Source organism: Arachis ipaensis, chromosome B10, assembly GCF_000816755.2.
Source record: "Arachis ipaensis cultivar K30076 chromosome B10, Araip1.1, whole genome shotgun sequence".
NCBI classification, from domain to species: domain Eukaryota; kingdom Viridiplantae; phylum Streptophyta; class Magnoliopsida; order Fabales; family Fabaceae; genus Arachis; species Arachis ipaensis.
The window spans coordinates 21,402,936-21,424,944 of NC_029794.2; the positions used below are offsets into that span (position 1 = coordinate 21,402,936).

Here is a 22,009-nt window from a genome sequence, read left to right on the forward strand (position 1 = left end):
ACCTCTTCCGCTGCTGCTGCTGTAAATCCCTTGCCACTTTCGCTTCTGCCGCCACTGCAGCTCCACCTCTGTTCTCCGTTTTCACTTGTTCTGCATTCAAGGTTTTTTGTTTAAATTTTGTTTCTTTCAAATTTTATTACTTCAAGTTAATTAATTAGTTAGTAGAGTTTAGTTAGTTTAATTTTCTGATTTAGTGGATTTAGGTAGTTAGGATATGTTAGAATAAGTTAGATTAGGCTCTGAGATTGCTGGAAAGTGTTACTTATTGAGCTGTTTGCTTATTCACCATGCTGAATTGTTTGAAAAATGCTTGACTGTATTGATGAGTCGCTATTTTACTGTTGATTTTGATGAATTTTGATACTGGAATTGTTTAGATAATTTTAATTGCATTCATTCACTACGCTAAGGTTGTTTTTGCTAAAAATTTGCTGCTGGACCTTTCTGCATTATATTTCATTGTTGCTTGTTGTGACTGGCCATAACTTGATTAATCCTTGTTTTGAAATTGTCGCTTGTCAATTTCTAATTGAGTGCATCAATTTTGCATTAATTTTGCATAGAATTTTCCATCTTCATCACATTCGTGAGTGATTTTTGCTTCCGATGTTTGTTGAAATGTGGAAGATTAAATAATGATGTGATTTATAAGATAGAGTTATAGATGATTAAGGTCTTTGATTTTTGAAGAAAGTTAATAATAAGTTTGATTTAATTTCATATATTTGGTGCCTTAAACGATGGTTGAGATATCCGAACGACTCTCAATAGAAAATTAACTACAATATTTTATTTTTATCCTTTTATTAACTTTTATCAAAACGCAAGGTAGAATAGTATTGAAAATAATCAAACTAATTAAGGTCATTTATATGTACATCTTCGAATTTTATGGGAGACTAAGTCAAATTTTTTATACGATTTTGAGTGAAATTTGAATTATTTGTTTAATTGTGTGTTGATTGATGCTGTGGATTGAGATAAGTTTGATTTGTTTTAATAATAATATATGCTGATTACTGTTAGTAATATATTCACTGTGCAGATATGACGACAGGTAGAGGAGGTAGGTTGAGTAAGTCACGTGGTCGTGGTAGAGGACAGGCTTCCACCGAATCCCCAATGACTGCTTAGTCATCGCCCTCTACCCTGACTACCATGTCGATCCCTGTGATGTCACAGGAGGATCAAGCGGACTAGCAATTCATCATAGTCCCAAACCCGAACTACGTGCCTCCTTCTGCTACACCTCCCCTGTAGATCCAACGACGACAGAGCCCGCAGTGGATGATACCTTCAGTGCCCTCCAGCAGGATTCTCCTCCGCCACTGCCCGTTATTCGGCTAAAGATTTGACCCAATGGCATGTAATTGTGAGTATATACAATTTTTTTTAAGTTTATTATGCGTTTCTATGTGTTTATTATGCGTTTCTATGTGTTTGTTAATCTTAAGTTTAGTATGCATTTCTATGTGTTTGTTAATCTTAAATTTAGTATGCGTTTCTATATGTTTTACTGTTTCTGAATGTTATGTTTTTTTCTCTACCAAGTTTGCACCAAACCCCAACACTTGCACACAGGAGATCACCGACATCATTAAGTCGATGTAAGACCACTCGTGGCCGACCTACACGTAGATCCCAACTGAGACTAGAGATCGATGGTTTCAGAAGTGGGTGGTAATAGCCCAATAATGTTGAATTAATTAACTGTATTTAATTGTATCTTATTCCGACTAACTTTTGTAATGGTGAATCACTTTGTGCAATTAAAATTCGTATGGGATGCAGAGCATAATCTCATGATCCAGAAGATATACGACTACTGGACAGTCAAACGACTTCAGCAGATGATGAGCGACGTTCGTTGGAGGCGTGACCACCTAACATCGTGGATCCGTCTAGCCATCAAGAAGGAACTAGAGGCCTATTTTGCTAATGATGAAGGGTTCAAGCATTGCCATTTGACGAGCATCGCTAACAGGGCTTCGCCCAGGTTGTCGAAGTATACGAATAGATTGGCGACCTTCAAGAGCAGACTAGTAGGTTTTTTGTCATCATTTATTTTATTAGTTACTTGAATTAGTTGTTTAATTTGTTCATTTATTTTATTGGTTGATATATTAATTCGTAGTCTAAGTCATTGGACCGTGAGGTGATACTGGCGAAAACCTTCAAGTATACCCATACTTTGAAGGCCAACAAGGAGAGATTTGCTGACGAGCGGTCAGCAACCTATTATGTGAGTTTAAATTAATTCTAATTTTCAAATTTATTTGGTTTTAAGTCATTTATTTAACTTTTATCCTAAGCATGACGTGTGTGACACATGAGAAGTACACGCAGAGGTTAGAGGCTGCGACCCAGCAATCTCAGCCGCCTAGTGGGGATGACGATGCCGACTCTGAGACCTCAGTGTTAGATCCTAATAGAGTTTGGCGCCAGACTGCCTTTGAACCCCACAAGAATTGCCTCTTCGGGTTGGAGTCGTTCTTCGCTAGTGGCCTCCGCTTCTCCACATTGGCGGCTTCCTCTGTCTCTACCTCTGCCACCAGCCCTGCCGATCCCCAGGAAGTTGTCACTTGAGGGAAGAGGTGCAAAAGTTGATGCAGGAGCCTCACCAGCAAGCGAAGAAGTCTGAACAAAGGTACAACGACATTCTTGCATGCGTGGGAGGAGCCGTTGCCATCAGTTCAGACCGGACGAAAAAGATGGGGCAGTTCGATCAGTTGCGAGAGCAAATGGAGTAGTACAACCAGTAGATGCGCGTTGGAGCCAGTGGCAATGCTGCTGGTGGGGCTCCGACCTTAGCACCTACACCGCCGCCTCAGTAGGGGAACCACGACGACGACAACGACGATTATCGAGATCTGTAAAGGTTAAGGTTTTTTTTTGTCTACTTCGTTGTATTCTACTTCTGTGATATTTTATTATATTCAGACAATTTATTTTTAATAAAATAATTTATTAATTTCTATTAATTTTAGATTTTTGCTAACAATTTTGTTAACAATAGTTCTAATTCGAACTTAACTGTGCCAAAAAAAATATAAAAATACTATCGTCGGATTTACTGTCTGATTAATCCGACGGTAACTTGGTGCCTAAACACATGAAATAGCGCCAAATTTACCGTTGGATTAATCTGATGGTAGTCATCAGCTCGGTCTCGACAAATTCATTAAAAATACCGACAGAAAATTCGCCGCTAATTAGTGTCGGACAAAAAAAATTAGCCAGTAAACAGTTTCTGACACCATTTATACCGTCAACTCTAGAACAACAGTAAATTCGACGATAAACTAATTACCAGCAAATTTATTTGATGAATCCAAGATAAATCTGACAGTATTCAAAATATTTTTTTTGTAATGTTAATTATAAATTGTAGCCATTTAAAATAATGCTACTTTTAAATGATTAATGGTTTAAACACAACACAATTATTCTTTCAAAATAATAATTATTTAAAAAAATTGACCTAAATGTTTTGTGTGTGCACTTATAAATGAAAAATGTTCTATTGTATAAAATTTTATTATGGTTGAGTTAAATTTAAAAAAATAAATTTAAAACTTAATAATATATTTGACTCTTCCAAAAAAAAATAGATAGAGAGTGACAAAAATGAAACATGGAGAAGAGACATTTTACTCAACGGAGAGAAAGAATGAGAAAAAATTCTGTTCCATGGAAATCAATTGCCATCTCCATTGAAAATATTAGAATACGTTTAGTTTGCGTTTTTATTTTGTGTTTTTTTAAATTTTATGAAGAAAAAACTAAAAAAAAGTGAAATAATAAAATCTTGTTTTTTTTTTTAATTTTCACATCTTATTTTCACTTTTTTTTATAAAATTAAAAAAATAAAAAACACTAAAAATAAAATAAAAACAAACACACCTTTATATATCACAATTTTTTGGATTCGGGTCGGACCAGATGCCTCACCCGCCGAATAATCAGACCTGCCTAGTGCCTAGACACTCCAATTACCCAAATTCATCCAAGACTCGAGCTACCCTGAGACCCGCCCCACCAAGACAGATCCACGAACTCAACCCTCGCCTATGCTAATTGCTAACCCATCTCCCTTTCCTCTTCTTCGTCGAGATCGCTGATGCAGGCGCCGTCGTCGTCGGAAACCATCCCTGAAGCACGTTGAGAAGGGCCAAGCCCTGGCCTGAATCCCACACACAAGGCCGGTTTTTTAAGATTTCCGGTAAGCTACCTTCCCTTAAAACGGCGCCATTTTGATCTATTTAAAAAAAATCCAAACAGAAAACACAACCTCTCACAAACGAAACCCTACCCTAAACCCTATCAGAGCTGCTGAGCTGCAGCCACCTTCAAACTTCAGAACGCGTGCCAGCCCCCACCGCTATCGCCGCCGGCGGTGACAGCCCACGGTGGCCGTCCTCGCCTCTCGAAGGTCAGCTCGGAGCTGTTGGCGTCGCCGTCCCTGTCCTCGTCTTCAGGCCAGTCTCCTCCGTCGTCGTTGTCAGCCCTGAACTCGTCGTCTTTGTCGTCGTCGTCGTCAAGGCTCTACCTTCGATCCCCCTCTCTCTGTCCGAGCTCACTTCCCTTCCTCCCTCACCGCCGGTAAGCAAAGCTGCTTCAATTTATGTTTGCTTATTTTGTTAATTTTACTGATTCTGAGTTGCTGATTTTTCTGTTTTTGTTAATTTTTGCTTTTTTTTTTTAAAAATTTTGATGGACGATGGTTGATGGTGTTTTGTTAAATTTTCTGAAATAATTTTGTTATTCTGAGTTGCTGATATTCTGAAACAATGTTGTTGCTGATTTTCTGTAATAATGGTTGTTGATGATTTTCTGAAATTATGTTGTTGCTGTTAGTGTTAAAATTTGTTAAATTTTCTAAAATAATGTTGCTGATTCTCTGAAATAACGGTTAATGGTTGATTGGAATGATTCTGTTGAATTTTTTTTGCTGAGTTAATTTGTTTGGAGTTAATTTTGTCAATGGATAATTTTTTTTTGGCTGTATGTTGAAGATGGAACAACCATAAAGTGATCAAAGATGGATAATTAGTTTATAAATTTTGATATTTGAAGTTGTTTGTGAACTTTTAATGATAGATTATGAACAATTTATTATGTGAAATTGTAAAATTTTAAATTTTGTTAGTTTAAACATCATTGAATTTAAATATTTGAAATTTTATATTAAATTTTTAATAATTTTATTTTATATTTAATTAAACCTTTTGAACTCCAATTGAACCATTGAACCGGTCACTTCACTGGTTCATTAATCGGTTTGGTTTTTGCAATCTTGGTTGAAACTGAAACCAAGTTGATGTGTGTCTGCATGTTGTGTGCTTGCTAAATTGTTCTCATGACTTGAATTGGTGGATTGAGAATCCAGTGCCTCTGAAGACCATTCCCCGCAGCCATTGCTGCCAATTGGTGAGCTAACATATTGGCATCTCTTGGAGTCCAGGTAGCTCCCACTTCCGGAGCTTCATCCAGCACTTGGGAATATCTCTGATGATTGCATCTGCTTCTGCCAATGGTGGTTTTGCTTTAATTGCTTGAACCAGTGGTAAGCAATCTGTTTCAATTATGCATTTCCTTAACTGAAGATTTGTAATAAGAATGAGCGCCTCTCTGTATGCTTGTGCTTCTGCTACTAATGCTGATGTTGTCTTGAACTTTGTTGTTATCCCAGTGATAATCCTCCCCTGCCAGTCCCTTACTTGAGCTACCTCACCTGCCGCTTGCTTCATTGCCACACTACACTTTACTAGTTACCACCTTTTACTTCCACACCCAACTCCTCTTCCTTCATTTTGCTTTCTTCACTGTAAATGGCACTTCAATGACTACCTCCCTTTGCAATAAAACATCCACCAGCTCAAAGTTTCGATTTTTAAATTCATTCTTTCGTGGGCACCCCAATGGCCCCTTCCGTGCCATCTCTGCCACCAAGCTACTCTCTTTCCATCAGGGACGACCAATTGGATGCCAAAGAAGAGAGCAAGTGCGCTTTCCTTGTGGTAGCTCTCTGCCCTTTTCTCGTTTGCTTCATTATCCTCTTAATTGCACTCTCTATCATTCTTGTTCTCAAATTCCACTTCTTTTGCCACACCCCTCTTCACTTCTTGCTCCACAAAAAGAACTGCTGAATTTCCATCTTAGTTTCTTATTAAAGCTTCCGTATTTCAATAATTCTATCGGTTTTGCTACTGTTGGTAATGGTGATGCTTTTTCTGGTGTTGAATCTAGCACTGAGAATGATGATGATAATGATGAAGATGATGATGATGGTAGAGGTGTTAATGCTGAGTCATGTGCTCACTCAGATGAGGTTGATAGGGTATGCAAGGTGATTGATGAATTGTTTGCATTGGATAGGAATATGGAGGCTGTTCTTGATGAATGTGGGGTTCAGTTGTCACATGATTTGGTTATGGATGTGCTGCAGCGGTTCAAGCATGCAAGGAAGCCGGCATTTCGGTTCTTTTGTTGGGCCGGGGGAAGGCCTGGATTTGCCCATGATTCCAGAACTTATAACTCCATGATGCATATTCTTGGGAAGACGAGACAATTTGAGACGATGGTGGCAATGCTTGAGGAAATGGGGGAGAAGGGTCTTTTGACAATGGAGACTTTCTCCATTGCTATCAAATCCTTTGCTGCCTCAAAGGAGAGGAAAAAAGCTGTTGGGGTCTTTGATCTGATGAAGAAGTACAAGTTTAGAGTGGATGCTGATGCAATTAATTTCTTGCTTGATAGCCTTGGCAGGGCGAAGCTTGGTAAAGAAGCTCAAGCAGTTTTTGAAAAACTGAAGGGTAGATTTACGCATGATTTGCAAACTTACACCGTACTTCTTAATGGTTGGTGCAGGGTAAAAAACTTGCTGGAAGCAGGGAGGGTGTGGAATGAGATGATTGATAAGGGATTTAAGCCAGATGTTGTTGCACATAATATTATGCTTGAAGGATTGCTAAGGTGTAAGAAGAAATCAGATGCCATCAAGTTATTTGAAATCCTGAAAGCCAAAGGTCCATATCCCAATGTTAGGAGCTATACGATTATGATACAGGACTTTTGCAAGCAAAAAATGATGAGAGATGCTGAAGAGTATTTCGATGAAATGATAGATCGTGGGTGTCAACCGGACGCTGCACTTTACACGTGTTTGATCACTGGGTTTGGGAGGCAGAGGAGAATGGATTTGATATCTGATCTACTGAAGACAATGAAGGAAAGAGGTTGTCCACCGGACGGGATGACCTACAATGCTTTGATAAAAGTGATGACAAGCCAGCATATGCCGGATGATGCAATGCGAATATACAAGATGATGATTCAAAGTAGCATCATGCCTACACTTCACACTTACAACATGATAATGAAATCTTATTTTGTGACAAAGAACTATGAAATGGGACATGCCATATGGGATGAGATGCATCATATGGGGTGTTGTCCTGATGATAATTCCTACACTCTATTCATCGGAGGCCTTATAAGACAGGGAAGATCAGGCGAGGCATGTAGATATATAGAGGAAATGATAGCGAATGGGATGAAAGCTCCTCAACTTGATTATAACAAGTTTGCTGCTGATTTTTCTAAAGCTGGGAATCCTGGCATACTTGAGGAGTTAGCTAAAAAGTTGAAAATTGCCGGCAAATTTGAGGTCTCCAATGTTATTGACAGTTGGGCTGAGATGATGAGGAAAAGTGCCAAGAGAAGAGAGCCTACATATTCAGGTGGGTGGTTCACATAAACACTCGGCACATCAATGGTGTAACTAACTCAATTTTATTGACTACCAATCATCTAGTTTGGCTTTAGTTTATGTCTTCTGGTTTTTTGTACTTTGTATTTGACTATTTGTATATTGATATTAATGTTGATTGAAAATTATAAGCTAATGTTGTATGATGTCGTGTACCATCTTGAATGGAAAACAGTTATTCATATATTAATAGATTGTATATAAAATAAAAAGACCAATTGAACATGGGTGATTCTGGAATTTTAGTAGTCATGGAGTAGCATGAGCAGGTAAAATATTTACATTCCTTCATGTTACTCCATTCAAATAAAACATCAATAAAGCCGGAAGAAAATTTAGAGATGCTAAACAGGGATATATTGGGCAATGAAAATGAAAGGTATCTTTTCCTTTATTGGTAGTTTTCTCGATAAGACGATAATAATGGACAAAACGTATAGTTATAATCTGAAACAGTTTGTATACTGTCCGAGTACGAATCAAATGCTTTGCATAATAATTGTCCTTGTCCATATTTCTTTGGTTACAGAGAAACTACTACTTACAAGCATTTAACTTCTGATATAAGATTAGGAAGCAAAAAGTAAACAGAGCTTTAGCCTGAAGTCCTTTTAAGTTATCCTAATTTCAAACAGTACAAATATTCAGGTCTGCCATTGGTTCTATTCCTACAGAAATGGCCCCATGACCATGATCTGTCCTTTTGTCTATATTTCCAAGTTTATGAAGTGTGGAAAGTAGGAAGTGAATGAAATAGAAAGGGAAGCTTTATTAGCCAAAATATTGGACAAAATTTTCGAAGTTATAATCTGAAATATGTGAGACAGAAAATACTTGAAGTTGAACCATGAAGTTTATTCATCATCATCTGACAGTGGAAGCAACAGTGTGAGCCCATAACTTGATGCTATCTTTAATGTCATTTTCATTGTTCAAAGCAGGAACCTTCCAATTCTTCAAAGGGTTCTCTTTCTTTTTCTTATGTACCTTCCATGCTTCTGAAAGGTAAGGTCTTGGAACTGCAGCCTTATCAAAATTCTCCTCATCTTCTTCATCATCATCATCATCACCATCTTCCTCATCTTCCTCATTCTTGACACTCTTCTTCCCTAACCTTTGCAAACCAGGAAGGATTGAAGCCAAGCTTGAATCTTTGTCTTCCTCTGAGAAAACAAAGCCAAGATCCATAAACCCTTTAAGCTCCTCAAATTCAAGGTCTGATAAACTCTTGCTTCCCCTTCTCTTCTTCTTCCTTCCTCTGCTTTTGTTGTTGTTGTTGTTTTTCTTAGGCAACCCTTCAAGTTGCACTTGCACCTGTGCTTGCCTTTCACCTTGCTCTGTGTCTGTGATATCTTTTCCTGAAAGAATGGTTTGAAGCTTTGATGGCAACATGTCAAACTCGGGTGAACTAGAATCATCATGCATGGAGCATGTCCTATTGTCCAATTGGTCGCTCATAGACCTTGTATGAATGGTTTGGCTGCGCAAAAGCATCGGTTCTTCTGATTCTGATATTCCTTCTTTGGTTTGATGATTTGTATTTTCATGAGAACTTGCTGAACAAGGTTCTTGTTCCTTCATGTCTTGAATCCCAAACCAGCAAGAATCAAAGAGCTTCAACACTGTCTCTGCTTCCATTAATACAAAGAAATGCTTTGGGAAAATAAGCTTAGGCTCTTAAAGTCGTTTTGGAACTGTATTATCATAAGAAGATTTGCCAAAGCATGGTAGATAATACAAGATATATTATATTATTCTTTATGACTATATTGCCCTTCTTGCACCTTGAAATTACAAGAGTAGTTCAAACAAATTTTGGATTGGAGACATTTTCTTTGTTAATTATCATTATATAAGGTGTACTGTTTCTGTTCTCCCAGAAAATACAAATATTTTGAGTCAAAACCAAAGGGGGTGTCTACTAATAAACACAGATCTATGAACTGAAAAATGTAAAGGGATTTAAATTATAGGAACCTGATTGATTACCAATGCTTAAATAGCTTAAGCAGCATACAGTTCATCATTATGTATAGGTTGGAGAATAGTTTGTATCAAAGCACTATTGGGAATCCATTTTGTGTTCTCTTAGATGTTGACATTATATGGTCACATCTCTTTCTGGTTGGTTTGGTGATTGCATCAAAGCTTTCATGTGGGAACCAAATCAACCAATTGCCAGGGCAGTTATTGCTTCCAAAATACATTAAATAAATTGAAAGCATATATGTTTAGTGTGGTAGGCAATAGCTGCAACTTCTAATTATACTTCATTGCAGTGCTGCAAATTTTCCCCAGATTAATAGGTACAAAACTTTCCTAATGAAAGCTACATTTTTACTATTTTATTAGTCTTTATAGGCAATAATAGGCTACATGTTTTGGACTTTTTGTATTTTAGTTCTCCACAAACAAGGCTGAGTTTCACTTCTTTTTCTGCAAGTTTGAGATATTAAATATATGAGAGTTCTGATATTGTTATTTCTTCAAATAATAGAAAAGCGTGAAAAATAGAATAGTATTGATTTTATTTTCATTAAGGCCCAATCTGGTATAAAATATAAAATAGTTAAAATGATTATACACTTATTTATATATATGTATCTAGTCCACAAAATAGACTATGCAAATGAAATTTCCTAACAATAATAACTGAATTAGTTGGAGTTTAGTGAATTATAGAATAAATGATGAGGTTGAAAGAGTTGGCAAACTGAATTTGGTCCTCCCCCAGCGTCGCAAACCACAATTTCGGATTGCCTTAATTGTGTAATAACACATTGATGTTAGAGAGAGAAAAGACATGGAAACATCATTGCCGTTGAATTAAGCTATACGTGATTAATAATGATTATTTATGAATGAATAATGAAAGCACAAGTTTCTAATAATGCAATATGTTTACACCATTCAAACAAGAGTAACACACTTTTCTAATGATGAAATCCAAGTAACTCAGAAACAGAATGCTCTGTTAAATTAGCTAATTTGCTTGGACTGGCAGGTTCATTCATTCTGCACATGCATCTCACATGCGTTTGTTTCATTCATTTTGTTTTAAACCCACACAAATGTTTTATCAACTTTGTTCTTACGTGAAGATCGATCATTTGCTTATGTATGCTTAACATAAATTGACATTTAACGAACTATAACTGCACATCTCTCCTATTTTGGTGTAGTTTTCAAAATGAGTAATTTATATAACATTTTTGAAAGGAGCTGAGGTAGAGTGGGACCTAGCTAGCGGAAACAAGTGGTTGAGAGCAACTGCACATTATGGTTCACGTTGTGACATTGCACTACCTTTATTATGACAAGTCCTCCATTTCTATGACTTTAATTTACCCTTTTATTTACCTGACACATTTTCAAATATATGCCATGCTTGTGAAGCACAGATGTATATTTCTTTGAAAATTATCTTCATTTTGCATATCTTCCCTCTCTCTATATTAAGTTGACATACTGCTTTTTTCTTGTTAGATTTGGAATATGATACGTAACTTATATCTCGGTCACCAAAAAGCTTGGCGTAGAAACTATAAGATCGGACCCAACAACTTAACAAACGAGATGTGGTCAGCAAAATCTGCTCGCCTCAAACTGAACTCGATAACCAACCCAAAATCTTGGAACTATCCACACAACGGGCAAAATCTCATCTACAAAGCCGAGCACATAATCTCGGCTAAGGATCAGGTTCTACTTTTAGTTTTATATTAGCTTAGCATATTCATTAAGACTTCTTGTTGACTTGAGTGTCGAGTATCTTTTGCAGGAATTCTCGTCGCGGTGTTCAGTCCAGGCCGATGTATAGCTCTCTCTCTTCAACGATACATTGCTCGGAATCGCTATAGTTTGGCCACCTCCACACGGACGAATTATTTGGCGCCCACCGTGGGGCCCGGAATTTATCTAACCCCACTATTTTCTTTGCCTAGCTTCTTACTCTTTTTTGCAGGATTTCCGATCCTCAAGCATGGCCGATAATGGAATTCCGCAACCCACGCAAGCGGAGCTCCTAGCTCAAATCGTTGAGCTTCAGGCAGAGGTGCGGAGGATAGCCGAACTGTCCGCACATAACAATGGAAAACATGAGGATGGAAGCTCCAAAAGCTCAGCCTAGGGCAATACAGATCCCCTGAACATCAGCCCGCTGAAGGAAAAGCCGACCTTAGACAACCCTTTCTCCGAGGAGATCACCAACTTTCAGATGCCGAAAAATTTCGTGCTACCCACTGCCCTTGAGCCATACAAGGGGTTCAGCGATCTCCGCGCTCACATTAAGAAATTCCAATCTATGATGTTTTTTAACGGCGCTAACAATGAACATGTGCTTTGTCGAGCTTTTCCTACTTATCTTGATGGTGCTGCATTACTCTAGTTTTCCAAGTTGTCTGCAGGTTCAATTTCATCTTTTGAGGAGCTGGCGAGATCTTTCATCGATTACTTTGCCGCATCAAGAATATATGTGCACAGATCAGACTATCTAACTACTATCAAGCAATGACAACACGAGAGCCTAAAGGACTACATGACTCGGTTTGCTGAGGCAACCATGGAGATCCAAGACTTAGATCCGGCAGTCCACTTGCACGCCCTTAAAGCCGGCCTCAGACCTGGCAAGTTCCGAGAGACGATTGCGGTAACCAAACCAAAGACACTAGAAGAACTCCGAAAAAGGGCTGCAAGCCAGATGGTGATTGAAGAGCTTCGTGAAGCCCAGAAAAGCAGTTTCTAACTGATTCCATGTCGTTATTAAATTTGGTCTAAGATTCGAAAACCAAGTAAATGCATTCTTCATTAACGAAGAAGGAAAAAACTTCATTTTCAAATTTTCATCATTAGCTAAGTTTCCAATCTCAACCAAATATCGAGCAACATGTTCAGTAGTTAACTCTCCAACTTCCCCAACAAACTTTGTGATTATCTTTGGATTTTTCACCCCTCTTAACACTTCAGCCATTTGAACAACTTGGGGAAAAGCAGACACAAAGTGGGGTCGATTCATAAAACTAACATTCAGACCAACTCGATGAAGAACTTCTTCCACAATTCTGGTGACTTGATAACGTTCACCGCCATGATTAGCACGTAACCTGGCTAGAAGGTCATCAGCATTTTGATCCCGAGGAACTACATGAGGATTTTCTTGATTAAAAACATTATTTTTATTTTGAAATATATTTTCGAATCCTTCATTATTTCCCCTGGCATTATGCCTTTCACCTTTTTCATAATCTACGATTCGAGCAATCCGTTCGACTTGTCTAGCAAGACGTTCGAATTTTGATTCGTGATCAGCCATCGTTGGATTCAGAATTGTGGTCATCTGTTGAGTCAATAAATTGACTAAGTCATGATGACTTTCCTCTACTTGTTGTCGATATACTGCCATCGAATTTGCAGCATTCGAAGTAGAGCCCATATTATAATCACAAGAATACTCGGAATGTTGTTGTGGGTTTTGAGAGTTATTCCCTCCATTTACACTCACGAATCGGACCGGAGGAACAAAATTACCCACTGGTGAGGTGTAACCAGGAGGAAGACCATAAGGAGGCCAACCAGCGGTTAATGGAGGCTGGAATGGTGACAAGGTACCACGTGGATGAATATTACGTCCAACACTTCCAGTTTGCGCGGTAGTAACCGCTATGCTTTCACTTCCAGTTACACCTTCCGAACGTGAAGTCACGTCCGCTTGTTGCACAATTACTGGTAAACTATCATTGGTGGAGGAACCACCATTCACATTTGACACTTCATCAGCCATGTAAATGATTTTTCCACTCCTTAATCGCATACACCAAATGATACAAAAACTTTTGACACACTTCAATTTTAAAACTGTCCCACCGGTGCCAATTTGTTTTGTCGATTTTTAGCAAATCGATGGTGGTTCGATATCTAATGGTCTAAGAGCGAAACCTACTCCTCTTTGCAGGTACCCGTTTTCTAAAAGTGTATCAAAGTATCTTCGATTAGACAGATATTGGGGATAAAGATAAAATAAAATTCATAAATCAGTAAAAGAAACGGAAAAGTAAAGTTTTCGAAAAGAAACGGAAAAGTATTGTTTTCGAAAAGAAAATGTGCAGGAAACGGAAAGGTTTGCGTTGAAATTGAAAGAAAGCAGTAAAGTGCCTTCGACTGGGTCAAAGGGCTTTGACATGAAAATATAAAATGCAGAAATGTAAGTTTGACAATGAAGATAAAGGATACTTGAAAGATAAACTTGGTTGAAAACTAAAGTTTACAAGAAGATAAATTGCAAGAATGAAAACATGGAAGGAACCCTACAGAAAAGTTACTCGATTGCAGACTCAGGAATTATCCGAGATGTGAGTGTGCTTGAGTGTTTTTCTGAATTAAAGTTCCAACCTTTATTCCCTAAAACTTCTTAGTATTTATAATCTACTTTTGGTAACTGACAATTAATTACAAAATTACAGTCTTGAATGCATACCCCTTGATAACCGTTCCTGCCTTTTGGCTGTACACATTTCCCATGATTTCCTCGCGTGATGAAAGCCTCTAACTTCTCCACTGCCATAAGCGCTCGATCTTCTTATTCGAACATCTTGTTCGATTACTTATCTCGAAAACCTTGTTCGATTTGATTATTCGGAATAAAGTAAGTACAATCGAATCCGCGTCGATTACCTCCAGCCTACGCTTGCGCGTGTATCTTTTTGAAAACCACTTGAACTCTCCGATTTCTTCATCACTTCGAACTACTTGACCTTAATCGAAAAATATTTTTTCGATTAACAATTAGAATAACCATCCGCACACCTAGTAAATTGAACATCCGATATATCCATTGTTTATATTATTTAATATTTTTATTGTTTATCTATACTTTTCTATATTATTATGTTATATTTTAGGATTACATATTAAATATAGTAATGTCTTTACTTATTGCCTGCTATGATTGCAACATAACTAATTCACTAGATAGGTGTTAACTTATTCATTACAAGTGGCCAAATAATTATGTTGTGGTATATATGCGGTATTAACTGACCACATTAACATGCAACATCAGATTGTTCTTATTGGAAAACATTCGAAGATTAACGTGATTCATTGAGTAAAAATTTGAGGATTATTTTTTAACAAATTAAAAATTTAGAGATCTTTTCAAATCTCAAATGAAAATTTTCATTTTGAGTATGTATTGTGAATTTTATATAATTTAAGATTCGAAAGAGTTCTCATTTTAAAAACTTTATAATAATAATAATCTAGAGTGTCAAAATAAAAGTCGGTAAAATTAGAAGTTGAACCGAAGTTGATAAATTAAAAGTGAATCTAATGTAATAACATAATATTGTTTGATTTCCTAACTTATTTGTGAGCAATATATATATTAATTATAATCACAAATTATGCTATTTCAAATTAAATGACTTATATAATGATGATCTCATTTATTGTTATAAATGCTAATTGAATAAGTCATTGTTACTTTTGATTTGGAATTAAATGAGAATAAAACCGAATATTATCTTTTGTTCCTTAGATAATTATCTTTTTGGATTTTAGATATATTATTTTTTAGGTTTTAGATACTGTTTTCTTTGGGCTTTAGGGTTTAATGGGTGCCATACTCAAATATAAATAGACCTTCAGGGTTTCGGTCTCCTATATACCAAAGCCACCTTTGTTGCTTTTTCTCCATCAAAAGAGTTACAGTTCAGCCACCTAGAAATACAGAAGGCTTTGGTTGAGGAAGATCGAAAGAACCACAAGATCCAAACTCTTCCGATCGTATGATTCATGTTTATGAATTCAGGTACGCTTCTACATTATGATATGATATATTTTGATGATTCAATATGGATAATCTGGATTAATAAAATAATTTATTCCAACAAGTAATATCAAAGCCATCCATAATTCAATCATCGAAAATATTCGATTTTATTTTATTAGATCAATATAGATATACATATGCATGTTTACATTATATATGAAATTGATGCACGCATAATGAAATTGTTCTTGATTATGTGCGTGCATCGATACGTATATATTCACGTTATATATGTAAAAGAATCCCCTCCATGCCGTTTTAATTGCTTTTATTTATATATATATATTGCATTATGTTTACCGTCGGCCATTTATTATATATGTATATATTTGGACTATATATAATTTTCACGATATATAATATATATAATTACTGAGAGGTTAATGTTGTCTTGGTTGCATTTTTTTTTATACGGTTAATTAAATAGATATTTTTTTATCATGTATTTTTCCGTATATTATTATAACCCTATACAATTGGTATTTAATTGTATGTGCCATTAATTTAGTGTAAAGATAATTGATTATCCGTATGAGATATAAGGATTATTATGTATATGTCACTTATGTAAATATTGATCTACCCAAAAGAAGATCTATATTTGGCCAAGTTATGTGTACATATTAATAATATTTGAATAATAAAAAATATTATTTAATTGTTACATAAAGAAACTAGTAATAATTTGGATTAGTATACTCATCTATTTTATAAAGATTTAGTTTTGGAATAAATTGATTGAACATTATGCTGCCAAAGTAGTCTTTTTTGTGAAAATTGATTTATTTAAAATATTAGAAATATGGTGACATGTAATTCATGCGAATATTGGTCGGTCCAAAGGAAGACCTATATTTGGCCGAATTACATACACATATTAATGGTAAATAAATATTTGGGTAACTGATTAAGAATAAAGTAATACTTATTATTTATGCGAACAATAATCGGCCCAAAGGAAGTTTATTGTTTGGCCAAATAATAAGCATTGCACACTTCTATTTATTTTCTATTAATTATGCGGTCAATAATTGGTCCAAAGGAAGGTTATTGTTTGGCCAATTAATAGAAAATATATGCGGTAATAAATAGGTTGCGAAGTTTAAGTTTCCATGTCCGCATTAAGTTGGTCCAAAGAAAGGCTTAATGTGTGACAAGAATTTTGACAATATTTGATTACTGCAATGAGAGTATCACTTACAGTTAATTTTTTAATCCAAAGATTGAAAATTAATGTTGTGCTGGATATCTCAATATGGATTTTTACCCATTAATTAACTAATATTTACTGCATGTTCTTTTTGTTCTAATCCAGAAACTATGGCTTTAGCTACCAATGTTTCTACGCAAACTAGCAGTATTCCTATGCTGAATGGTTCAAACTTTAAAGTTTGGAAGGATACCGTGGAGATTGTCCTCGGTTGTATGGATCTAGATATAGCTCTTCGAGAGGAGAAACATACTTCCACTCCAGAAAATCTCAATGAGGTTAAAATAGAAAAGTGGGAGAGATCTAATCGAATGAGCATTATGATCATGAAACGCTCAATTCCTGAGGCGTTTCAGGGCTCAATTACTGAGGATAAAGATGCCAAAAAGTTCTTAAAGGACGTTGAAAAGTTCTTTACTAAGAATGAAAAGGCAGAGGCAAGTAGTCTTTTGAGCAAACTTGTCTCCACGAGGTATAAAGGTAAAGGGAACATAAGGGAGTACATTATGGAAATGTCTCATCTTGTTTCAAAATTGAAAGCACTAAAGTTAAAGTTGTCTGAAGACTTCTCGTGCATTTCATTTTGATTTCCCTTCCTGCACACTTTGGGCAATTCAAAGTGAGTTATAACACTCTGAAGGACACTTAGTCCTTAAACGAGCTTATATCTCACTGTGTGCAAGAAGAAGAGAGGCTGCAGCAAGATAAGACTGAAAGTGCTCACATGGCTTCATCTTCTCAGTATAAAAGAAAGCGTGATACTACTGCGGATGTACCTTCTCAGCAGAAAAAAGGCTAAGAAACAGGATCAAGTCTCAACTTGTTTCTTCTGTAAGAAAGTGGGACACATGAAGAATGATTGTACCAAATATGCCACTTGGCGTGTAAAGAATGGTATAATTCTTACTTTCATTTGTTCTGAGACTAGTTTAAGTTATGCACATGTTGATACTTGGTGGGTAAATTCTGCTGCTACTACTCATGTAAGTGTTACTATGCAGGATTGCCTGTGGAGCTGACCCCCAAGTGATGCTGAAAGAAACATCTATGTGGCGAACGGTAATATAGTTGCAGTCGAAACTATAGGAACCTTTAGATTATGTTCCACGAGTGGATTTTATTTGGATTTATTAGAGACATTTTATGTACCGTCATTTAGACGAAATTTAGTTTCTGTTTCTCGTTTGGACAAATTAGGTTATTTTTGTTCGTTCGGAGACAATAAAGTCAGTCTCTTCTATAATTCGAATAATATTTACTCTGGTCATTTGGTGGATAATCTATATAGGCTTGACTTAAATTTCTATAATAATGAAATACTGCAAACGGGTACAAAACGAAAACTAAATGAGAATTCGGCATCATTATGGCACAAACGCCTAGGTCACATCTCTAAACAGAGAATTCAGAGGCTCGTGTCGGATAAAATTCTTGGACTCCTAAATTTGGCAGACTTTGAAGTCTGCATTGAGTGCATAAAGGAGAAAAGGACAAAACGAAAGGAAATTAGGTGCCGAGAGAGCTAAAGATGTCTTAGAACTGATACATACCGATATATGTGGCCCATTCCCTACTGTCTCTTGGAATGGACAACGGTACTTTATTACGTTTATAGATGATTACTCTCGTTACGGGTATCTATATTTAATTCATGAAAAGTCCCAAGCCTTGGATGTTTTCAAGTCTTTCAAAGCTGAAATTGAACTTCAACTTGGAAAGAAAATTAAAGCTGTCAAATCTGATCGTGGTGGTGAATACTACGGAAGATATGACGGTTCAAGTGAGCAACGTCCCGGGCCTTTTGCTCTTTTCCTAGAGGAGTGTGGTATTGTTTCGCAATACACCATGTCAGGCAAACCTAGCATGAATGGTGTTGCAGAGCAAAGGAACATAACTCTTAAGGACATGGTGAGAAGTATGATTAGTCATTCTTCCTTGCCTGAATCACTCTGGGGAGAAGCCTTAAAGACCGTAGTGTACATTCTTAATAGGGTGCCAAGCAAAGCAGTTAACAAAACTCCATATGAAATTTGGACTGGAAAAATGCCCAGTATAAAGCATTTGCATATTTGGGGATGTCTAGTTGAGGCGCAACCTTATAGGCCGCATGAAAGAAAATTGGACTTAAGGACAATTAGTTGCTACTTTGTTGGTTACGCTGAGCGCTCACGGGGTACAAGTTTTACAATCATGCATCAAGGTCTATTTTGAAACGGGAAATGCGAGATTTCTTGAGGATGTTGAGTTTGGGGGGAAGAAAATATTAGGAATGTTGTTTTTGATGAGGATTCTGTAATTGACAATGATCAAGTCTTTGTGCCTATTGTTGTTCAAGATACAGTTATAGTACAAGAGCAAAATGAGAATCCTACTGTAGATCCAGTTACAGTACAAGAGAACAATGAGAATATTGTTGTTGCTCGAGATGCTACTACAGTACAAGAAAATGATGAGAATCCTCATCAACCCCAACCCATACAGCAAGCTCAACAACCTCAAGAAGTGTCATTAAGGAGATCCAATAGAAAAAGGAGAAAATCCATCTATGGTCTCAAACAAGCTTCCCGTTAATGGTATCACAAGTTTAATTAAGTCATTACCTCATGATTTTGAGGTAAATATTATAGATGAATATGTATACCGTAAGTTCAATGGGAGTAAATACTTTTTTTTGTCTTATATGTTGATGACATTCTACTTGCCAGCAACGATATAGGCTTGTTGCATGAAACTAAGAAATTTCTATTGAACAAATTCGAAATGAAAGATCTTGATGATGCCTCTTTTGTATTAGGAATCGAGATACTAAGAGATTACTCTCAATGTATTCTTGGATTGTCACAAAAGAACTATATCGAAAGATTTTAAGTAGATATGTCATAGAAAGTTATAGACCAATGGACACACCCGTAGTTAAAGGAGACAAGTTTAGTCTCAAGCAATGCCCAAAATGATCTTAAGAAGACAACAATGCATGATAAACCTTATGCATCAACATTAGGGAATTTAATGTATGCTCAAGTCTACATACATCCCGATATATCATTTATAGTGGGAGTGTTGGGTAGATACTTGAGCAATCCAGATATGGATCATTGGATAGCTGTTAAACGCGTAATGCGTTGTTTAAAGAGAACAAATGATTACATGCTTATTTATCGGAGATCAGAAAATTTGGAGATCATTAGGTACTCTGATTCCGATTTCATGGCATATGGTTGCGAAACTTTGTCACTAAACTTCATATAGTAGATGACATTGAAAGGCCATTAAAGATATTTTGAGACAATAAGTCAGCAGTATTATACTCCAATAACAATAAAAGCTTGACAAAATCGAAGCATACAGACATCAAGTTTTTAGTTGTCAAGGAGAAAGTTTAAGAAAAAATAGATTTCCATAGGACATATAGGAACAGAGTATATGCTAGCAGACCCATTACTAAGGGATTGACCCCTAAAGTTTTTCATGAGCACACTGCTCGGATAGGTGTCAATATTTGTGATGCCTTGGTTTAGTGGGAGTTTATGCTGTATGTCCTATGACAGATATTAAGTTATTTTTTCTGCAGAATTAAGTTGATGGTTTATTTCATGTTATGTGAAATGTTCATTTTGCAATATTTATATTGTGTTTGATCTCAATAAAGTTGGACCAGCTGGAAATAGACATACATGAGATCACTTGGCATGTAATTTCCATATTACTCATCCAAATTTGATCTATGTCGTTAAGTATATTAGGATGGTGATTGGCATGGTTTAGTCACGGCATTTAATGTGATAAAAGCTGAGGTAGTTCCATATCTAATATGAGACGGACCAGATTGTCAAAGTAATGAGAGAAATGGCATTCCGATGCGCGCATAAAGTTTATAAAAATGTGATTATGTCAAGAAATAATATATGTATAGCCCAAGTGGGAGATTGTTAGGAAATTATTTGATTTCCGAACTTATTTGTGGGCAATACATATATTAATTATAATCACAAATTATGTTATTTCAAATTAAATGACTTATATAATGATGATCTCATTTATTGTTATAAATGCTAATTGAATAAGTCATTGTTACTTTTGATTTGGAATTAAATGAGAATAAAATCGGATATTATCTTTTGTTCCTTAGATAATTATCTTTTTGGATTTTAGATATATTATCTTTTGGGCTTTAGATACTATTTTATTTGGGTTTTAGGGTTTAATGGGTGCCATGCTCAAATATAAATAGACCTTCAGGGTTTCGGTCCCCTATATACCAAAGCCGCCTTTGTTGCTCTTTCCCCATCAAAAGAGTTGCAGTTCAGCCTCCTAGGAATACAGAAGGCTTTGGTTGAGGAAGATCGAAAGAACCACAAGATCTAAATTTTTTTCGATCGTATGATTCATGTTTATGAATTCAGGTACGCTTCCGCATTATGATATGATATATTTTGATGATTCAATATGGCTGATCTGGGTTAATAAAATAATTTATTCCAACAAATATATGTTTCATAAAATATGCATTTAAAGAAAATAATAATTTTTGAATGATTCTTAAACTGAACTCGACCGATTACTGCCTATTATACTGTTAATTGAACCCCCTTTTTATTGGTGTTATACATTTTTAATATTGAAAAAATATACTTGCACCATTTTATAATACACTTCCTTAAAATGTACACCTTCTTCTTTAGAAATGGTACATATTTATGGATATTGAGTTTTTTCAGAAAGGAGTATCATCAAAAGAATGGTATAAATGTCACAACCCCTTAATATTTATTATCACACCTCCGCCTGCTGTGACCATATATACTCATAATTAAACAGAAATGTTTGGTAACGTAACGTACCAAGATTAAAAGGGTTTGTTTGTTTATTTTTTAAAATGAAGGTGATGAGAAAAGAACTGTTTTGGAAATCAATACAAAGTAGTGTCTCCTTAATTGCTTAAGCAGGCATACGGCCACAGGGTTCCTCTTTCAGTTGACTCAAACAGAAGCAGGTTCACCCGCCCCTGCTAGCTAGCTAGCTTTTCTTCGCTACCAATAGTGATATTAAAGATCTTAACTAGTATATTTAATATCATATATCATGTAATGCCAGAAGAATAGAAAGGGATATTTCACCCCCACCTCTAACTCCTACTCTCTCATATTATGAAGCGTCAACAACTCTATATATATAGTATTTATGTTATATTATATTAGGA

At 36.1% G+C, this 22,009-nt stretch overlaps 2 protein-coding genes across 2 annotated transcripts; one reads left to right on the forward strand and one right to left on the reverse strand.

Annotated features, from left to right (window-relative positions):
* On the forward strand, positions 2,763-7,957 carry LOC107620438 (pentatricopeptide repeat-containing protein At3g62470, mitochondrial). Its single transcript, XM_016322597.2, has 4 exons — positions 2,763-2,830; positions 4,344-4,602; positions 5,469-5,566; positions 6,250-7,957. The coding sequence occupies exons 1-4, from the start codon at positions 2,763-2,765 to the stop codon at positions 7,757-7,759; spliced, it is 1,935 nt and encodes a 644-aa protein (XP_016178083.1). The 3' UTR covers positions 7,760-7,957.
* On the reverse strand, positions 8,193-10,125 carry LOC107621831. Its single transcript, XM_016323820.2, has one exon. The coding sequence runs from the start codon at positions 9,407-9,409 to the stop codon at positions 8,636-8,638; it is 774 nt and encodes a 257-aa protein (XP_016179306.1). The 5' UTR covers positions 9,410-10,125; the 3' UTR covers positions 8,193-8,635.